The sequence below is a fragment of the Podarcis filfolensis genome (genome assembly GCF_964270895.1).
Source record: "Podarcis filfolensis genome assembly, chromosome: 8".
Lineage (NCBI taxonomy): Eukaryota > Metazoa > Chordata > Lepidosauria > Squamata > Lacertidae > Podarcis > Podarcis filfolensis.
The window spans coordinates 63,919,001-63,937,525 of NC_139611.1; the positions used below are offsets into that span (position 1 = coordinate 63,919,001).

General features: G+C 40.3%; 1 protein-coding gene across 5 annotated transcripts; it reads left to right on the forward strand.

Moving 5' to 3' along the window:
* The first annotated feature begins 40 nt into the window (after positions 1-40).
* Positions 41-17,010, forward strand: CEP85 (centrosomal protein 85). Of its 5 annotated transcripts, none has more exons than XM_083627126.1 (13): positions 41-338; positions 2,453-2,534; positions 5,528-6,210; positions 7,174-7,307; positions 7,773-7,890; positions 8,187-8,372; positions 9,553-9,705; positions 9,952-10,106; positions 11,478-11,595; positions 14,009-14,059; positions 14,148-14,255; positions 14,777-15,002; positions 15,845-17,010. In XM_083627126.1, the coding sequence occupies exons 2-13, from the start codon at positions 2,480-2,482 to the stop codon at positions 16,006-16,008; spliced, it is 2,151 nt and encodes a 716-aa protein (XP_083483252.1). In that variant the 5' UTR covers positions 41-338; positions 2,453-2,479; the 3' UTR covers positions 16,009-17,010. The 5 variants fall into 5 exon arrangements, with proteins under 5 accessions (XP_083483252.1, XP_083483254.1, XP_083483253.1 ...); XM_083627127.1 differs by lacking the exon at positions 41-338 and adding an exon at positions 1,758-2,324 and having other exon boundaries at positions 2,374-2,534; XM_083627128.1 differs by lacking the exon at positions 9,553-9,705 and having other exon boundaries at positions 175-338.
* Positions 17,011-18,525: the final 1,515 nt, after the last annotated feature.

The following is an 18,525-nucleotide window of genomic DNA, read 5'->3' on the forward strand; positions in this document are numbered from 1 at the left end:
GGGAAAGGGAAACTCCTCCCTTGCCAACTGGCAGAGAAAAGAGGCGCGGCGCCGCCCCGCGGCCGAGGGCGCGAGCCTTCAACGGTCACTCTACGAGGGAGGGGGCGTGGCAACAATGGAGAAGGTGGAGCGTCGTGAGCCTTTTTCTTTTCACCCGCGTGCAACGGTCGTTGCGCGTGCGCAGTGAGCGGCGGGAGGTCTAAGGCTCCGCTTTCCCGGAGTTGTCTGGGGAGATTTCGTCGTCGTCTGCTCTTATCCGAGTTTTGAACGGATGTGTTTTACCTCAGCACTCGCTCAAAGGGACCTTTGTTCGCGGATCCGTCATTTGTACGCTAGAGGTAAAATAATAATAATAAATAACTTTCCTCTTTGTGGGTTTAGCCCTGACCCCATTTAATTCGCCGCTCAGAAACCCTGAAATACTGTATATTCTTCGGTATAAACAACCACGGCTTTACCCGAAACCGGGATGGAGGGAGAGGTAGTGAGGAGATGGGTGTCCTTCTGTGCCCTCAGATAGGCACTATTTAGCCTTAAAATACACTCATAACTCCCCCCTAAAACACCATTGCTGGATTTCTCCCCCTCCCCTTTGGTGGCTCTTTGAAGGAAAGATGCTCTTCATGTACACATGATGCGGATTGAGAGGATTCTAAATAAGTCATAGGCTAGAAACTCAAAACCAGGCTTACTTGAAAGTGAACTCCATCAAAATGGATAGACCACTTAATGATTCTTCTGCCCATTGTAGTAATTGCAATGTGCTCTGCTAGATGCTGAATGCTTTTTAGTTGTATTTTTATTCATTTGTTTTATATTGTATTTTATTGTGTTGCAATTTGCATTCCATAGAACTCAAATTGTAATATAATGCAAGAAATAGAAGCAATAAAAATACAATTGAAAATCGAAATGAATAGTTAATGTGGACATGCTATGGACTGCATGAACGAAGCTTGTGGGCCACAGACCATGGTACAGGGAACCTATGCCTTAAGGTGCATTTCTTGGCCTTTCCACTGAAGACGTGAGTCCAGCTGAGTGCAGTAGGACTTATTTCCAGGTACGTTCCAAACATGTAGAATTGCAGCCGCAATTAGAAACAATATATATTTAGAGGCTGCAGTTGGGTAATGCCTTTATTGCGTCCAACCAAAATGCCACAAAAATGGAAAGCTTTCGACATCTATAGAAATCTTGATTGGGCAGGATGTTACACAAAATAGGGGGTGGTTAGCTGAGGAAAAATAATAAGCAAAAAACCAGAAAAACTACCCTGGATGTTCACTATAAGAGCTGTTTGTAGTTAATGTCTAAAATGGAGATTACAAGCTGAGTCCCTCACAGATGCTGAGATATTGGCTTACACATTTGGGGTTTTGGGATGGAAAAGGAAAAAATGGCTGCTGCCCCCATTTCTTTGAAAAAAACAATGCCCAGCCTGTAAACCTGTTCTTTCCCACACACGTCAAATGAAACCTCAAATTCTTGCTCAGGTAAAGAGCAGAGATAAAAAGAAATGTGGCATTCTTTGTTTTGGCAAACCCAGAAGTTAATTTTGGCAGATGCATTAGGTGACAGGCAGTTTAAGTGTGCTACATGACTCTTACTGTCTTAATATGTACAATGGCTGTAATCCTATTCACACATTTGGGATTAGGTCCTATGAAATTTAACAGGACTTTCAAATAAACATGCACAGCACTGGTAATGCAAAGGGGGGTTTTTTGTTTGTTTTTTTAAACTTCCCAGGTCAGGGAACAGGATAAAAGTATTATACATGTGCTTTTAAAATGTGAAAATAAAGCATGTTTTGGCAAAAATATGGATGATCATCTATATATCACACATAATACAAGTTGTATGAGAGAGGCTCAAAGGCATTGTTCCAGATTTTGCATGAATATGCCCCACAGACAACTGTTGAACTCTTGCTGCTGTTGAATGTTGTTGGGAATGAATGTGAAAACCATTAGGTGTGTATTCTAGCCATTACGGTAAATCAGAACTAAAAGGATTGTGCTATGTATTCATTTATTAGACTTAGTCACTTGTGACTTACAGCAAATACACACACACACACACACACACACACACACACAGTACATAATACCTTAGAAGGGTGAAGTGGGGGAGGGAGTGTGACTAACTCAACATACAAGAATTAAGCCTGATCTTACACCCTTTCTCTCTTCATAGCATATTACCGTTGAATTTTTTTTCAGAGCCTGCCTGTTTGTCTGTATACCTTGTACACATACTGTAGTGATATCTTTATACCATACACAAGAGAATGAGAATATGCTCTGGAGATCTGTCTATAGGTTGTGGAATAGGATGTGTTCCTTACACTTGGTTTAGGAATTCTTATAGAGATAAAGCTTTATGTAAGATTAGAAGAGTGATTGGCTAGATACAGTCTTGTAAATTTGGTATTTATCTAAAATTCCAGATAGATACTTTGGTCATAGTTCCAAGCATGGCTGCCTTTGGGGACACACTAACTGAGACCTCCTCCTCAAACAGAACTGATGGTAAGTTTCCATTTTAAAGTTCCAATACAAAGCCTTTACATTCCGGTTACTGTTCCTTCTCATATTATTGCACACTTTTTCAGATGAGACAGTGGCAGAATTGAATCTGTATTTAGGATTGGTAATGAACTGAATGAGGACCAATAAACTGAAGTTCAGTCCTGACTATTGGACTATTGCAGTGTGTTGTATGTGGGACTCACTTGAAGACTCTTCAGAAACTGCCTTGGATTGGCTGCAAGGATCAGATGTTGCCATTTTTAAAACTACTCCACTTGCTAGTAGCCTGTTTTCTGAACATAAGTCAAAGTGCTGGCTGTTGCCTGTAAAACTCTAAATATGTGTGATCTGACTCGTTGAAGGATTGCTTTCTCCTACACATGGCTGTCTGATATTTAATGTTAATTTCCAGAGTATTTAATGTTAATTTCTCTGAGTCCTACTCCTACCTTGAGAAGGCTAGGCAGCTGGTGATAACCTGCATTTGAAGAACTTTTCCTAGAAAATTATCCTGGCACCAAATTTGTTTTTTGCCCCCTGGTGACATGTGTTCTCTGTTGTACAGTACTTGCAGGCTATAAACTGGCTGATATTAATTGCTGGTTTTGCCTCCACTCTCTGTTTTATCAATATATTATTTTATTCTATTTTAATAAGTTGATTTTTTGCTGCTCTGAGTATATTAGCTGAAGAATGGATACAGATTTTGAAAATAAATAAATAGGCGTCCACAGTCTGGTTGACTTTTTATCTCCCTTTTCTGAAACTTTATGTCAACCAGGAAACAGATCAGCTTCTTGCTGCACATGATCTTTTAAATTCCTTTGAACTGAAATTTGTTTCCATTTTAGGAAATTTCAAAGGTTACAGAGCTAATGGCTTCGGGGACTTCTGACTGTAGAAAAATTATCCATGATGTGACTGTGTACCGTATAAGGAAACTTGATATGCCCTTTAGGTTATCTTAGCAGTGGGCAACTTTGCATATAAAACTTTCCCTACACAGATATACATTAGTATGGGATGTGGGGGAAGGCATTTGCTTACTGCATGCTATGTGTGATGTTAATGAAACATCTATTTTGCTGTTTATATACGCATCAATTGAAAAGTAGAAGAAGAAGAAGAGTTTGGATTTGATATCCCGCCTTTCACCCCCTTTAAGGAGTCTCAAAGCGGCTAACATTCTCCTTTCCCTTCCTCCCCCACAACAAACACTCTGTGAGGTGAGTGGGGCTGAGAGACTTCAAAGAAGTGTGACTGGCCCAAGGTCACCCAGCAGCTGCATGTGGAGGAGCGGAGACGCAAAGCCGGTTCCCCAGATTACGAGACTACCGCTCTTAACCACTACACCACACTGGCTCAACAAGTAATTTGTTGGTACCCTGTCACATATGCAGTGTCCATTTCTTTTTTGCACTGTATGAAGTTGTCTCCTTGGTTTAGAAAAAGGATATGACTTGCTCCATCTCTTCCTGGCTACCGTGGGTGCCTTCTCTTTCCCTGTCATCCACATCTGTAGCTGTGCCCCTAGTCTACTTCCCTCTTTTCATCTCTCATAAGGAGTTCTTATAGAGATGTTGCATAGCCTGCATATGTGCATTGCCTCCCAACACCATTCTACACTCTTGATGGGTAAATGCTATGTGTGAAGTAGGCCATCAAGGTGAGTGGCTTAGCTGAGATGTGAATTTTCCTATGCAAATATTCTCTGGGCACCGTCCAGATGCCCCTAATTTAAGAGACAGCATGTGTGCTTTTAGTTTTCCAGGGTGTCTTAAATAACTTTTCCCAGCACTTCTGCATTCTGCAAATAATAAATTCTAGAAATCTAATGTGGGATCTCATACATGCAGTCATGCTCTGTTCTGCTCTTAATAGAACTTGTTTCCTAGTGCCAGTTTTCTGGTTAGTATATAGCCATCACATCTTCATATGATTGGCTTAATAAATGCTAAACAACACTGTGTTGACCTCCTGTTTTTGAAATGTGTCTAGCTCTTGCATAATCAAATTTCAGTTCTTGGAGGAGTTATCAGCTGACCAATTCTTCTGACATATTTCATATTGGCATCTTGTCAGTAGATGCTTAATCATGCCATGCATAGCATCAATCCTGTGATAATCAAACTAGGGCCCTGCATTCCCCTTCATATCAGCATTTGGGTATTGCAAACATGTGGCAATATGAGATCATCATTCTGAAACAGGAAAGAAGCTGTATCCCAGAGAGACAAACTTTTAAATTGTATTTTTGCTGACTTAAATTCATGCAAAGCTACTCAAGAATATGGAGAGGAATAAATATTGTTAGTCAATATGGTGCCTTGCTGTTTGGTTGAACTGCTGTTGTTTTTCCTGTATTGAAACCTGAGAGTTGCTAAGAATAACTTCACACTTCCCTCTAGTCAGATCTGGTACTTCTGCGTCAGTATTTTCAGCATTCGTACAGCCTTATTCTGTACAGCTGTTGGGGAGAATCAAAGCTTATTTTGGGGGGAAGCTAATGCCAAACAGGGCAGCAATTGCTTCACTTTTCTAGGAGGTGTTCCAATCTACTGCTGCTTTAGGGTAGTCGCCAACTTCACTTAACGTGTCCGGCAGCAAATGAGAATTGCAGTGCTGTGGGTTGGGAATGTAATCAAGAGCTCAGTTCCTCGGTCCTGAGTAAGTGTTAGCATTTTATAAAGCCACACTTCAATATGTTTTTTATGAGCAGCTAGAAAGTTCCACTTTTCTTTTAAGATCTCATTTGATCAAATGAAAATTAGTCTGGTTGCATATTCACATTTGAATTGTGTCCAGAGGCTGATGTAAATAAGCTAGGAAATATAGCTATTGTTTATAAGAAAATGGCTTTTCCTTTTTATCATATACTGTAGTAGCTCTGCTGCAATGTGTGAGGTGCCTAGCTGCGTAGTGTACAGATAAGCTACACTTCTCTAAAGTGTAATGTTTTTAGCCTAATCTACCAGTTGTTTTTCTTTTCCCAGCATTCTGCAGTTCCAGTGACGGTTCTTCATTTCAGCCCATCAAAACCCAAGTGGCCATCCCTACAGCTCATGTCATGCCTTCCATGCTAGATAGGTCTTCTTGTTCAGTGGGTGAATCAAGCGTACTTCGGACCACCCTGACTTCCTCTCTGCCAGTCTCTTCAAGTAGCACAGGAGGGCTGATGTCCAACCATGATCCTGATACTCTGAGGCACTCCCAGGTGTTTCACAGGAACCCTGTTCATCTTTATCAAACTTCAGTGGAAAATGGCTGTAACCAATCCTCTTTCCTTGCTCCTGACCAAACAAGTGTGGAATGTGCTCAGAAACCCATTAGATTGGCTGCTGAACTGACGTTTAACCAATCTCCTCTTCTGGATAAGCAGTCTGCTGGTCCTTGGTCCCAGCTTCAAATGTGTAATTCAGATACTGCTGTTACTGGCCTAGAAAAAGACCCATGCAAAGTGCTGCTAGATGTTAAACCAGCAACAGAAACCAACAGAGTCTGTGAAAAGCAGGTACCCTTGGGGCTTAATCCTGCTACTATGTACCCCAGCCCAACAGCTGCTCAGTCTCAGCTGTGGAAGCAGGAAACTTGCACACTACATCAGCATGAGAATTGTGCGCTTAGTGCCTGGAATCAGCACTTGGACCGTGTTCGCCTGCAATTGGAGCAGATTCAGGTAGAAGGTCTTTTTGAAACAATCTGCTTTAGTTTAAGAGAGTATGTGGGCACACCAAGAGTTTAAAGTTGAATAGCACTTTTAGCCCTTATTCACAGTTGCATATAAACAGAGTTATTCCATTGCATGTTTATTTTTCTGAAATATATATGTTTCCACTTTCTATTTAAGTGTGAGTCTTTCTCCTCTAAATTGTTTTCTGCTTTAATCTCTATGATAGTGGTTTAATAGAAATAAAATATACAGTTGTCAGTGACTAATGCTGTTGTATGAATTTGTCTGGTGAAAGAGTACAAGGTAATAAGCTTCCTTGACTAAAGATTAATGAGGGTGCAATTGATAATCATTAGTATTGTCTATGTGGTGCTTTAGTTTACAGGGAGAGATGGCACTGTGCCATTTTTCAAGGAGAAGTTTCTGAAAAAATGGGCAGCCCATGGGTATGCATAGGGAGAAATCCTGTATTTGTTGTATCTGGTTTTTAAGGGGTTTAGGGATTCTCCAAAGTGCATATTCCAGCCTTGTTTTTCCAAATGTTGTTGCTATATATCATGAGTTCTTTTTGACTGTGTATGGGGAAAAATGCAGACAAGTAACAGTTAGCAAAGTGACTGTGATTCATTTTGCCTTTTTGAAAACTTTGTCATAAAATCCACACTCTTCTAGTGAGATGAAACCATCTTTGTTTAGTGACTTAGACCAAATCCCCTCCATTCCCTGCAGAAAGGGAACTTTCATGGTTGGTCCAGTGTATCATTTCTCTGTAACACACAGAGTGATCTAAAATTATTGAGTGCAGTTCTTTATGGAGCTATTTTTTTCATAGTGTTTTGATGTGGGTCTGGAATAGCTGGGTGTAAGATGAGTCTTCTATGTATTGGTGCATGGAAGTGAATAGCCTCTTAAAAGTTGTGTCTGAGCTGAACCTAATGCCTTATTTCTGTCTGACCCTCATGATTCCAGCTGCAAAACAAAGCTCCTTGCTACCATCCCTTGGGGAGCAGTACTTCACTGCACACTGTTGATCCAGCCCAGTGGGTTGGTATTGTAAATTCAAATGAGAACCTGCTCAGGGAGAAAGAAATCCTCATTGACAGGTAGGAAATGGAAATAATCTTTTAGATTTCCAGCTAACAAGACTGAGACTGTCACTCAGTTAGCATGTAATTAACATGTAACACTAAGCCATACTATGGTTTAGCATGAATGAGCAAACATGGGGGTTCTGACATTTAAGTTGTCACACTAAGCTGTGACTTGGTTTAGTGTTATATTCAAACCTGGGCTCATGTTTTGTCTCACTTTCAGACAACACATATTTATTGTTTAAATAAATATTTAAGGGATGACAATGGAAGGTAGCCTCATGCCCAGTTACCTTTCCCCTTTCCATTACTCTCCCTCCCCCAGCTTTGCTTCCTGTCTTTAGATTATTAACAGGCATTGGTAAATACACTTAAAATCTTGTATAAAGTCTATCCTACTAACGAAAACTTCTTGTTTTCTGAATATCTGACTTTGCAAATGTAAATATGCGTGTTGGGGATATTTCTTTTTTGAAGGCAAAGGCAACACATTTCACAGCTGGAGCAGAAAGTACGAGAAAGTGAGCTGCAAGTCCACAATGCCCTCCTGAGCCATCCTGCTGCTTATGGGGACTTGTATCTGCTCAGAATGCAGGTAAGCACCATCAATTCATGGTTGGTATGGTTTGAAGATTCAATTTCCTTCATTTTTCTGAAGTAAGAGCTACAGAAATAATGCTTGGGTGAAGAAGGTTGGATTAGGGAAATGCCATACTAGTCATCTACCATTTCAGGATCTTCTGAAGCTCTGGATCTGACAGTATCCACCATACCATTGGTCTTTTTTCTTTTCTTTTTTTTTGCAATTGCTGCTTTTCTGGGGGTGCAATATTTGGTGTGGATTTTGAGAATGCTTGGAAGCTAGTATGATCCTCATTAACTCTTTTGCAGGAAATGCAGCGGGAGAACATATTCTTACGAGCTCAGTTTACTGAAAAAACAGAATCTCTTACTAAGGAAAAGATTGAATTGGAGAGGAAACTGGCTGCTTTAGAAGCAAGTGTAAAACAGATCCAGGAGGCCCATAAGGAGACTATACAGAAGCATACAGTGGAGCTGAAGAAACAAGATGAAAGGGTGAGCTGTCTCTATTAATACAATAGGTATCTCCCGGTTTCCACTAAGATACTTGGTTACAAAAGGAAAACAGTACATGGGCACATGGTATATGCAGAATGTTTTGCTTCTGATTATGGACATTGCAGGTAGTAAGAATAAACTATCACAAAATATACAAGGAATGTTGGTATACAGAATCCTCCCCTCATGCATTTTGGGGTTAAGGCAAGAGTACAACAGCTTCTTGCATGTGAGTTTATATTGAAGGATTGACTCTGGAGCAAAGAAAACCTAGTACTTGGCTCTTTTGGCATCTAAACCTGGAGTCTTGATACAGTTCTTGCTTGCTGATCTTGCATCATGTAGCATTGCTTTTGGAAATTGGTTTCTGTGTTGAAGATCAGTAATGTGAGTTAGAAATACAGTGGTACCTCGGGTTACATACAGAAATCGTGCAGCGGCGGCACAGCAGCAGCAGGAGGCCCCATTAGCTAAAATGGTGCTTCAGGTTAAGAACAGTTTCAGGTTAAGTACGGACCTCCGGAACGAATTAAGTACTTAACCTGAGGTACCACTGTAGTACTGTTTCATTAGTAACAATGAATGAATGCTAATTGCAATACATTTATTAGGCAAGCTTAGCAAATTCAAAGTTTATTTACTAAATATAAATAAAATAAACATGTTAAACAATTTTGCTCTCTGGGGCATCAGAATTCCTCTCCACCAAAACCCCACATCAGTGTTGAAGATTCTACATAATGAAATGCAATGGGCAGAAAGCTGAGCACATCAAGATTTTTCCAAAACAGTGGCACCAGTACTGGACTGGGTTTCTCTGAGCATCCAAATCCTATGGTTTTTCAATATGTAGCTTTAACTGTGCTCTGCATGTAAAATGTGTTGCATTCTTCATCAGCATGTATTAAGGAGAATATTTTTTTTACTTAGGTGACACAACTTATCCCCTGACATCATATTGCTGCTTTTGTGTAGCCTGGAGTGAGATTAGCCTGCTCTGTGTGATAGCCCATTCTGTCTTGAAGTACTCTGCTTGAATGAAGTCTCTAATGTATATTTTATTTGTTGCTTGTAGGTTAAAATAGTGTTTGCCCCTCAAAGCTGATACATGCACTCACTCAATGAGTGAAAAACAGTCCTCTAAGAAAGCCCCTACTTTTGTTCTTTGTTTGTGCAGGTAAAGGCAAGAGATAAACATATTGAGCACCTGAAAAAGAAGTGCCAAAAAGAATTTGAGCAGAACCGTGAGAAACAGCAGAGAATTGAGACTCTGGAGCGTTACGTTGCTGACCTTCCAATGTTGGAAGATCATAAGAAACTCCACTATCAGGTATATTGGTATCTCCTGGATACAGCTGCACTTGTGCCAGGTCTTTGCATCTAACTGAGTGTGCATGGCTGGCTGGAATGGCAATCTGTTTTCAGGAAGTGAAATATTCTGATCTATTCAAATTGCTTGGAACTATAAGAAGATGTGGGAGACATATGCTTTGCGTGAAAGAAAAACTGCTAGGAAAGAATTCTGTTGGTTCTGAAGTGCTCTCTCTCTCTCTCTCTCTCTCTCTCTACTTTCTAGTTAAAAGAATCTCAGCAGGCAACTACAGCTTTGCAGGAATCAGTGACCACTCTTGAGAAAGAGCTTGCAGATGTTCGTGCCAATTGTAGAGAGAAGGAGCTGCACCTAGAAATGCAGAAACACAAAGAAATGGAACTGCTTTCTACCATGCGCAGGTAATGCTCTTGGGAACTGTGAGTGAAGAAACAGAACGAAATAAGAGAATGTTATTTGGTGTGGTCTCAAAGTCTTATATTGTATAGTGCTTGTGGTGGAACTTCCCTATAATACATTTCTATCAGGGATGCAGTGAAAGACAATATGATAGCACAAGCCTCGGGAATGAGGGTGGGGGCAAGAGGTGGGAATAGCTGTAGAAGAGTAAACTTGAGTAGCGGTCGAGTGGGAAAGAGATCATGTTCAGCTTGCTGTGTAGATGCACAACATTCAGTTTTTAAAACTATAAAAGTGAGTAACGGAGCTTGGGGGCAAAGAGTGGACTCTGGAGTTAGCGTGATGCTTGAGAGAGGAAAATGGACAATAGAGGAGCAGACACCACAGGAGCTGAGTATATGGGTATTGGCCAAATTGGGTGCCTTGGCATAAAGGCAGTATATAAATGCAATAGATAGATAGATAAAATAGTTGGCTATAGGCATGTAGTGAGCTTGCTATTAAAAGTGTGTCATGTCAGTTTTGTCTTCCAAATTATGGTAAACATTCTGGCTTCAGAATCAAGAGGGGATAATTTGGCACTGGGCTTTGGGCTGCTTTTAAAACATTAGTAGCATGTGATGGAGGCAGATCCATTTTGTTTAAACTACCCAGTTGTGTGGAAGAGGGGTGTGTTTTGAATGATTAACAGTAAAGGGAGTTTACAGTGGGGGTGGGGGGACACAGTCCTTCCTCCTGCCCATGAATCTGTTCCCCATCCCCAGCGTTTGTCTCATCAACTGAGTGTCCTTGCTTGGGATATCTTTTTTAAAAAAATTGTAGCTGTTTATATTCTGTCTCTAGGGATACAAATCCTCCCAATGTGAATCACAATTACCATCAAAATCCATTGACAGAATCACAATAAACAATATAAAAACATAAATAATCAGAATTCTTCCCACAATGCCTTGTATTTGGGGAGTTGACAGTCCAGTCCAGTTGGAGCAGGCTCCAAGGCCTGCTGCCTCTCCTGGGATCTAGTGAAGGCAGGGTGAACAGGTTTAGGGAACTTGCCATGCTGATTACGTAAGGCTGTCAATTTCTTCCCATGTTGGATGAGGGGTAGGGAAGAGCTACAAGACAATGTTTGGCTTTTTTGTTCTTTCACAGAAAAATGTGGCCTTGTCTCCTTAACACAAATGTGACAAGAATGTCTTTAAAATGTGTTTTTTGTTACTTAAAATGTATGCTTTTGGAGCAGAGTAGGATTTCTACTTTGACAATATGGGATCAAGGGGTGGCTGTAGTTCAGATTGAGTATTATGAAATCCATCTTCAAGGGGTGAACTTGTTGAGGTCATTCCATTTAGCATTGGCATCTTGTTTCTTAGTTTACAAGATAAAATGCAGTGTGGGAAGAATTCAGCAACAGACGACACTGCCCAGGAGTTGAAGAAAGAGAAACAAGAAAAAGATTCTCTGCAAAATGAATGTGATCTCCTTAGGAAGGTAACCTACTCCCAGTGGGGAATTGGTGGTTATTGTGGATCTCATGTTCTCTGGCAATTGGATCATATTCTTTGTGCAGTCCCACATATGGGTTCTGTATTTGCTAAGATAGACATCTCTTTTAGATAGGTTGTGCCAAGCTCAGTGATTAACATCACACCCCTACCTCTGGGTAAGCAACCTTGCTATTCTCCTATTTGTGAAACTGCACAGAGATAACAAAGAATAACAAAACAGCTTGGATTGTCATTCACTGAGGCGTCATTGTGTGCTTGCACCCTTCTTCATCACTGCAAATGCCATTAGGACCTGCAGTCACTTGAGTACTTCTTGCAACAGTATGTTAGGAACTGAGCAGGAAGGCAGGAGCCATGTCTCCAGGATATGCACTGTGAGGGTTGGGAGCAGGCTTCCCATCAAAATTGTTATTGTCTAGTTCTAGAAAGCTCCAAAAATTGTTTCATGCAGGCACAGAATAGGGCTGGGCGATATCTGGTTTTCAATATCACAATATCACCAGCAAAACATCGCAATATTTTGATATATCACGATGTTTGAAATAAGGCTGGAACTACATAGAGGTGAATGTGGTAATGCCCTGGCAACTGGTACTATGTACGGGTCTAACTCTAAAACTGATCAATTTTTACTTACCTTTAACATGTTGTTAAAACTGTTATGTTATAGTACTACTGTACAGATAATGTTTAATTAGCACATTTTCTCTAAAATTAAAGCTGTAGAAGTAATTCAGTAGCATAGATATCTAAGGTATGGTGAGATAATGTTTCCTGAAAAATTGATTACATTACTAAACAAGAAAAAAAAAACAATTCACAATCACAGTCACACTTTTAGATATTCAAATATATTTCACTATTGATTCTTAGTTGAATGTGTGCATCTCACAACACAGTTGTTTGATTGTTTGTTAATTTTCTTTTCTAAACCAGGCCAAAATAGAAACAATGGAATGGATAAATTTTAACAGAACAAAAAATTGCTAAACAAAATTTATATTTTTAATGCCAGGGGAATTTCCATTTCTTTTATAAACCAGGCCAAACCAGAAAGAATGTATAAAATTTTACAAAATAAAAAATTATTAAACAAACATAAATATTTTTGCAAGGAAAATTTGATGCATTTAATTATATGAAGATTTACTCAATGATAGCGTGCTTCAACTTTATCATTACAAATTTCTGGAGAATATATTAATGTTCATATATTAATTTGTTATTACTAAGAACAAATTTGTGAGAAACCAAAGGGGCAAGAGGAGGATTGAGAAGAGTTCTAGGGTAGGGAGAGGGTCTGGAGGAGAAAATGAGGAGCATAATGAGGGAGAGACAGAGACAATTGAGCATACACACAAACCAACAAGAAGCACATGCAGATGGGGAAAAGAGGGAAGTGGCCAGAGCAGCATGTTTTTGTTTTTCTTTTTTACTATTACCCCAGTTTATATTTTTATGTGAGAACAGGAGGAGGAAAGGGGCTCCAGATTCCAGAAGCCATGCCTTCTACCGGTGCCTGCCTTTCAGCAAGAGACTGGCGTCTCTAAGGAAGTTCCCGCTTGCAGGCTGTTGAGCTCCACCTGCTCAGGAGACAGAGCAGTCAGGCGATGTTAGGCTGCACACTCACTCACACACATGATACCTCCAAGGATGATTTTTGCCTGCTGTTGAGGAGGCAGGCAGGGGAGACGGAGAGCTAAGGCAGAGAGTTACCCTGCAGTTCACACACAATTTTTTAAAAAGCGATTTTTGCATCAGCCTGCTGCTGCCGCTGCTACAGGAGGCACAGAAGAGCATCTGAGGCAGAGTTAGCAATAGTAATGGCTGCACAGGACAGGAAGAAGCATCGGCTTTCTGAGTTTTGCAATGTTGTGCTTTTTGACTATTGCACACAAGCACGCACACACAATTTACGATATATTGCCAGATTTTTTTTAAAAAATGGTTATCACAGTTTGCTCTTTATATCGATATAAGACAATATATTGATATATTGCCCGACCCTAGCGCAGAACTCGTTTGTGACTGCACAGATGACCACACAAGGAACCATGGTTACAGATAAGCATCTGAAGAGGGAACAGTTTAAATCATGAAGATCTTAAGCTCAACAATCTAGTACTTCCTGCAAGTGTGGTCCTGAATTAGTGGTGTATTGCTGTGAATAGTTATATTTCAGGACGAATAATCTCTTCTGAAGAGTCCACAAATGATTTGGGGTTGAGAGTAAGATCAGAATGTAATCTCTCTAATTGCAAATATGGGGTCATACACAGTATTGCAGTGCTCATAAATGCATTTGTTAAAGCAATAAATCTTCAGTTTTTATTATTTTGCTAAGAGTACATCTAAGGGTGCTAATAAATACATGGGAAGGTTTTCATCTTTTTCAGATTGTGGATAATCAGAAGAAGAAGATGAATCGGTTATCTTCAGAAGTAAAGGTGAGTTCAAATTGAAGGGTTGGATATATGGTTCATGTATCCAAATCATCAACAGGATAATCAGAACTTGTTTGTTCTTGTATTCCAGGATCTAGAGAATCGGATTGCTCAGGAGGAAGACACAGGTCAAGCTCTCAAAGTGGAAGCACTGAGGCAGGAGAATGTAATGCAACAACTGCGCATAGCAGTGAAAGAGGTAGTCTCCCTTTTAAATATTGGCATCTGTTAAACAGATTAACCAGCCAAACAACTATGTAGTAGGATCTCCATTCCTAGTCCCTCCCTCCCTCCCTCCCTTTTTTGCTTTAGAGCACCTTGATTGCCTAATAAGTGTGTTTTACTTCTCAGATTTGTAGCCTTATTTGAATCCTCCTTCCCTTTGATTTGTTATACCCATATAGAAATAGTGTTTAGTGTTTTTGGTACTCCTAGGGCTGTACAGCAATTTGTAGCTTGCGGTGGCTTTTGGTTACAAAAGCATAGTATCAAGTAGCTCAGGATCTAGTATCTCTTTTATTCCCACCTCCCCAGTAATTATGGTTAGAATTGAGATCACACAGTAACCTCTGATATTTTATGACGACATTAGAAAGTGGGTGCTGCTGCCAATCTGAAGATTTCCAAAATAAAAGACATACTGTAGAATTGCAGTCTCACACTAGGGGGTGATAGAGATATTCTCTAATGCTCCAGCTTCTCTTCCCCATTCCTTTTTAGCTTTCTGTACAGAACCAGGAACTGATGGAAAAAAACCTGACTCTTCAGGAGCACCTCCGGCAGATTGAGCCGGGTCAGCTACTGTCTGATGAAACAGCCCACCTTATTCAAGAACTGCATAGAGAGCTAGCCAGCTGCCTGCAGGACCTGCAGTCTGTCTATAGCGTTGTTACGCAAAGGGCTCAAGGAAAGGATCCCAACTTGTCTTTATTGTTGGGGATTTGCAGTAAGTAAAACTGAGTTTTTTCAGCAGCTAGTAGTAGAGGAATATTCTTTCTTTGGGGCTCTGAAGATGTAATGCTTCTCCTGTTTTATTGGTTGCCTGTTGATAGGACAAGGGTTGCCAACACTTTCTAGGTCTGTGGGCATATTTGGCGTTTTGAGATAGGTCAGTGGGCAAAGTGATGTCTCTCCTCACTCCCCTGGGTCATTCTGCTCCCACAGTGGACAGAGGAGCACACACAAATTCCTTGTTTTTTCGTGAGGTCTATGTAAAACTGAGATCCAGTAGAACTGAAACAGCCTCATGAATTTGCCTGATTTTACACAGAGCTCTCTAAAAGCATATTCAAAGTAAAGCTTACATTGGTAGCCTGTGCAGTAAAAGTAAAAAAAGCCTAGGGAACTGAAAAAAGAAAAGCAAGAGAGGGTAGCTCACTTCCTCCACCCTTGCCTCCTAATGACAAAGGTTATGGAGAGTATTGGGGGGCACTAGGAAAAGTCTGTAGGAAAGTCTGTAGGAAAAGAGTGTCATGGTGCCCCCATTTTGGCAGCTTGGGGTTTTATGCTGAGGATATCTTGTAAACTGTTTTGCTGACATCAAAATCATTCAATAATGTTTGCTTCACTTGCAATACCATTTTAGAATCACTAGACCATTGACATTCAACACTTCTCGTATACTTTCTTAACCATTTGGAGACATACCCAAATGTGTATTAATAATAGTGAGAGCTAGAATATGCTTTAAAAGGGGGGGGGATAAATCTGTTTCTAGCCTTAAATGGGATATCTGCAATCCCTGAATATTACCTCACTCATCTATAACTTTGTTCTCCAATATCACAGCTGTGCACTGTTCAGTTAAAGAAAAGGATGACTTACAGAAACCGGGCATGATAGCGAAGAAGCTGGAGGATGTAAAACAATTGCGCAAAGAGATTGAAGATTTACGGACTGCTATTTCTGACAGATATGCACAGGATATGGGAGATAACTGTATCACGCAATGAAGGCAAAATGATGGGACCCAAGGACTAAGATTCCACATCCATGAAAGCTGCTATAGGGTGGGATTTTCCAAAGCTCCTTCAATATATTATACTTCCGATTTGATGCCAAGTGGAGCGTGTTTCCTGCACCAAGAAATCAAAGTGTTTCTCTAGCCAGGAAGGTTCTTTGAAGAAAATGTCTGTGTTTGGCATACACTTCCTTTTTATTTGCAATTGGTTAAGATTTTGGGCAGGCTACCAAATAGGTGGTCCTTCCAACTGTGAGTTCTCAGCAGTGACATAATTGCAGTTCCAGGGCTAGTTCATGCTTGCAGTCACATGCCAGTAAATGCACCCTCTCTTCAGCTTGTAGCCTGCAATTTCATGAGGAAGTATGTGAATGGAGTAGTACATGGTTACAGCTGACAATCATTTCTGTGATTTTTGCAGCAGCACTTTTTCTAGATACCATAGTCATAGGAATCACTCTGGCTACTGTGTATTGCAGCTTACGCAAAAAAATATTAGTGCAATTGTGGACATGCACAAGACTGAGGAGCCACTATGTCATGTGTAGAAACATTTAAATTGGTCTGGATAAAGATCTTCTGAAATTCTTCAGTACTCTGAACTGTTCTGGTTTAGAAAAGACCCCCAAAGAAGCAGCAGTACAATGTTGGGAGTTCTAAAAAGCCTTGATGCATTTACCCTCAAAAGCCTTATAAGTACAGCTGCTACCAAGGAGTCTGGTCTTAAAAGCCTTTATTAGTTCTACAAATGTCTAACTGGGGCAGGGGGGCTATAACCTACATCAGTAAAATGGCCTTTCACAGTGCCTGTTTTAATGGGTTAAAATGTTCCCATTCAAATGCACCTTTTAAACTGTTTTTGTATGTCTCTGTTCTTTACGCACATACTTACTATATATTCCAAAGTGTGGATTTTCATACTCGTGTGCCTTAATTCCTAGAAATAAACTGTCTGAGATCAGCTGCATTCTTATAGGTGTGTGGCTGTATTGCAGCATTTGGATTCTTTCCATCTATCATGTGGATCTGACTTGAGCAAAAATATTGAGATCCTTCACTGGTTAGTTATTATGACTAAACTGATCTGTACAAGTTATGGAATGTAGGTAGAGGAAGAGTTTTTGATTGCCCCTCATGTTTCAAAATAAAACATCACACCTCCAATTAGAACATTTAAGATCTTGGCAAGAAACCTATGCCTCTTTCTTTACACAGATGGGAACTTTATAATATGGAAGAATGTTCAGTCATGTAGCCCAGATGTGTTATGCTCTTGGTGCAATGCATGTACTTCTTCTAAGGTTTATGAATACACATGGAATTGCCAACTTAACAAGCAGTTAACTGCAAACTTAACAAAGAGCATTTGTTGCCTCTTGCTGCTGTTCTCCCTACCTCCCTGGATATAACTGCAAGCGTACTTTTTAAAAATCTGCCTCAACATGCAATTGGCTGACTAACATCCCACCAGCAGTCCCTTTCTATGTATGCATTCTTAAAGTTCCTATCTCATCTAAAGTGGTGGGTTACATATCTCTGAATCCATCTGAGGTGCATTAAATCATTCATAAAGAACTGAGTAAACTAGTAATAAAGATGTATATGAGAGAGGAGGAGAGAGCATTGTGAAGTAGAAAGTGAGGAACTTGGTAACCATCTATCTAGGCTTCAGTGTGAAAAGGGTAGATTGAAAAGGGTGTATTGAACCTGCAGAAAGATGGGCACACACGACCCATCTCAAACACCAAGATCTGTTTGTTGTTGAAAACAGATGATGTAGAAATTGAATATTTTGTTCATAGTTTATTGCGGCTATAACTTCTTTCCAAGAGGAATCATTTTAAGCCTGCTGAAAAAATGGATTTAAAATGCAGCTTTAGGTTAGTGAATGGATTGATCAAGTACAGTCATACCTTGTTTTGCTACCAGGATCCATTCTGGAGCCCCAGCCGCTAGCTGAAAAGGACGCAAGGCAAAGCGCCGCGTCTGCGTTTTTGCACATGCGCGAGTGGCAAACCTGGAAGTAACCCGTTCTGGTACTTCTGGGTTTCCTGCAGACGTTCGCCAAAGTGGACGCTAGACGAGGCAGACGTATTCGCAGAGGTATTACTGTACCAGGTTTGGAATCTGTTGTCAGCATGAAAGGCTGGAACTTTCAGAGTTGTGTATTGGGACAAGAATATAGTTTTGTTGATGCTAGGCTGCTACACCAAAGAGCCTTAACCAACAAAATAATGAAAGTGCTGAATTTCTGACAGTTAATGGAAATCTGGCATTTACATGACATTCTTCCCACTGGCAACTGCTACCCCTGCCAAAGCTATTTCCTAATGAAGTGGGAGTTGTGTGACTCCAGCCAGTGAAGGGATAGTTGCTTTGTTGTCATGGCAAACTCACTGCAAAATACCAAAGGAAGAAAACATTATTATTATACTACAGGTTTACCGGAAAGAAAAATCTTGGTTATAATTTTAAAATATCTGAGTCACAGATTTTGATTTTGTACTTA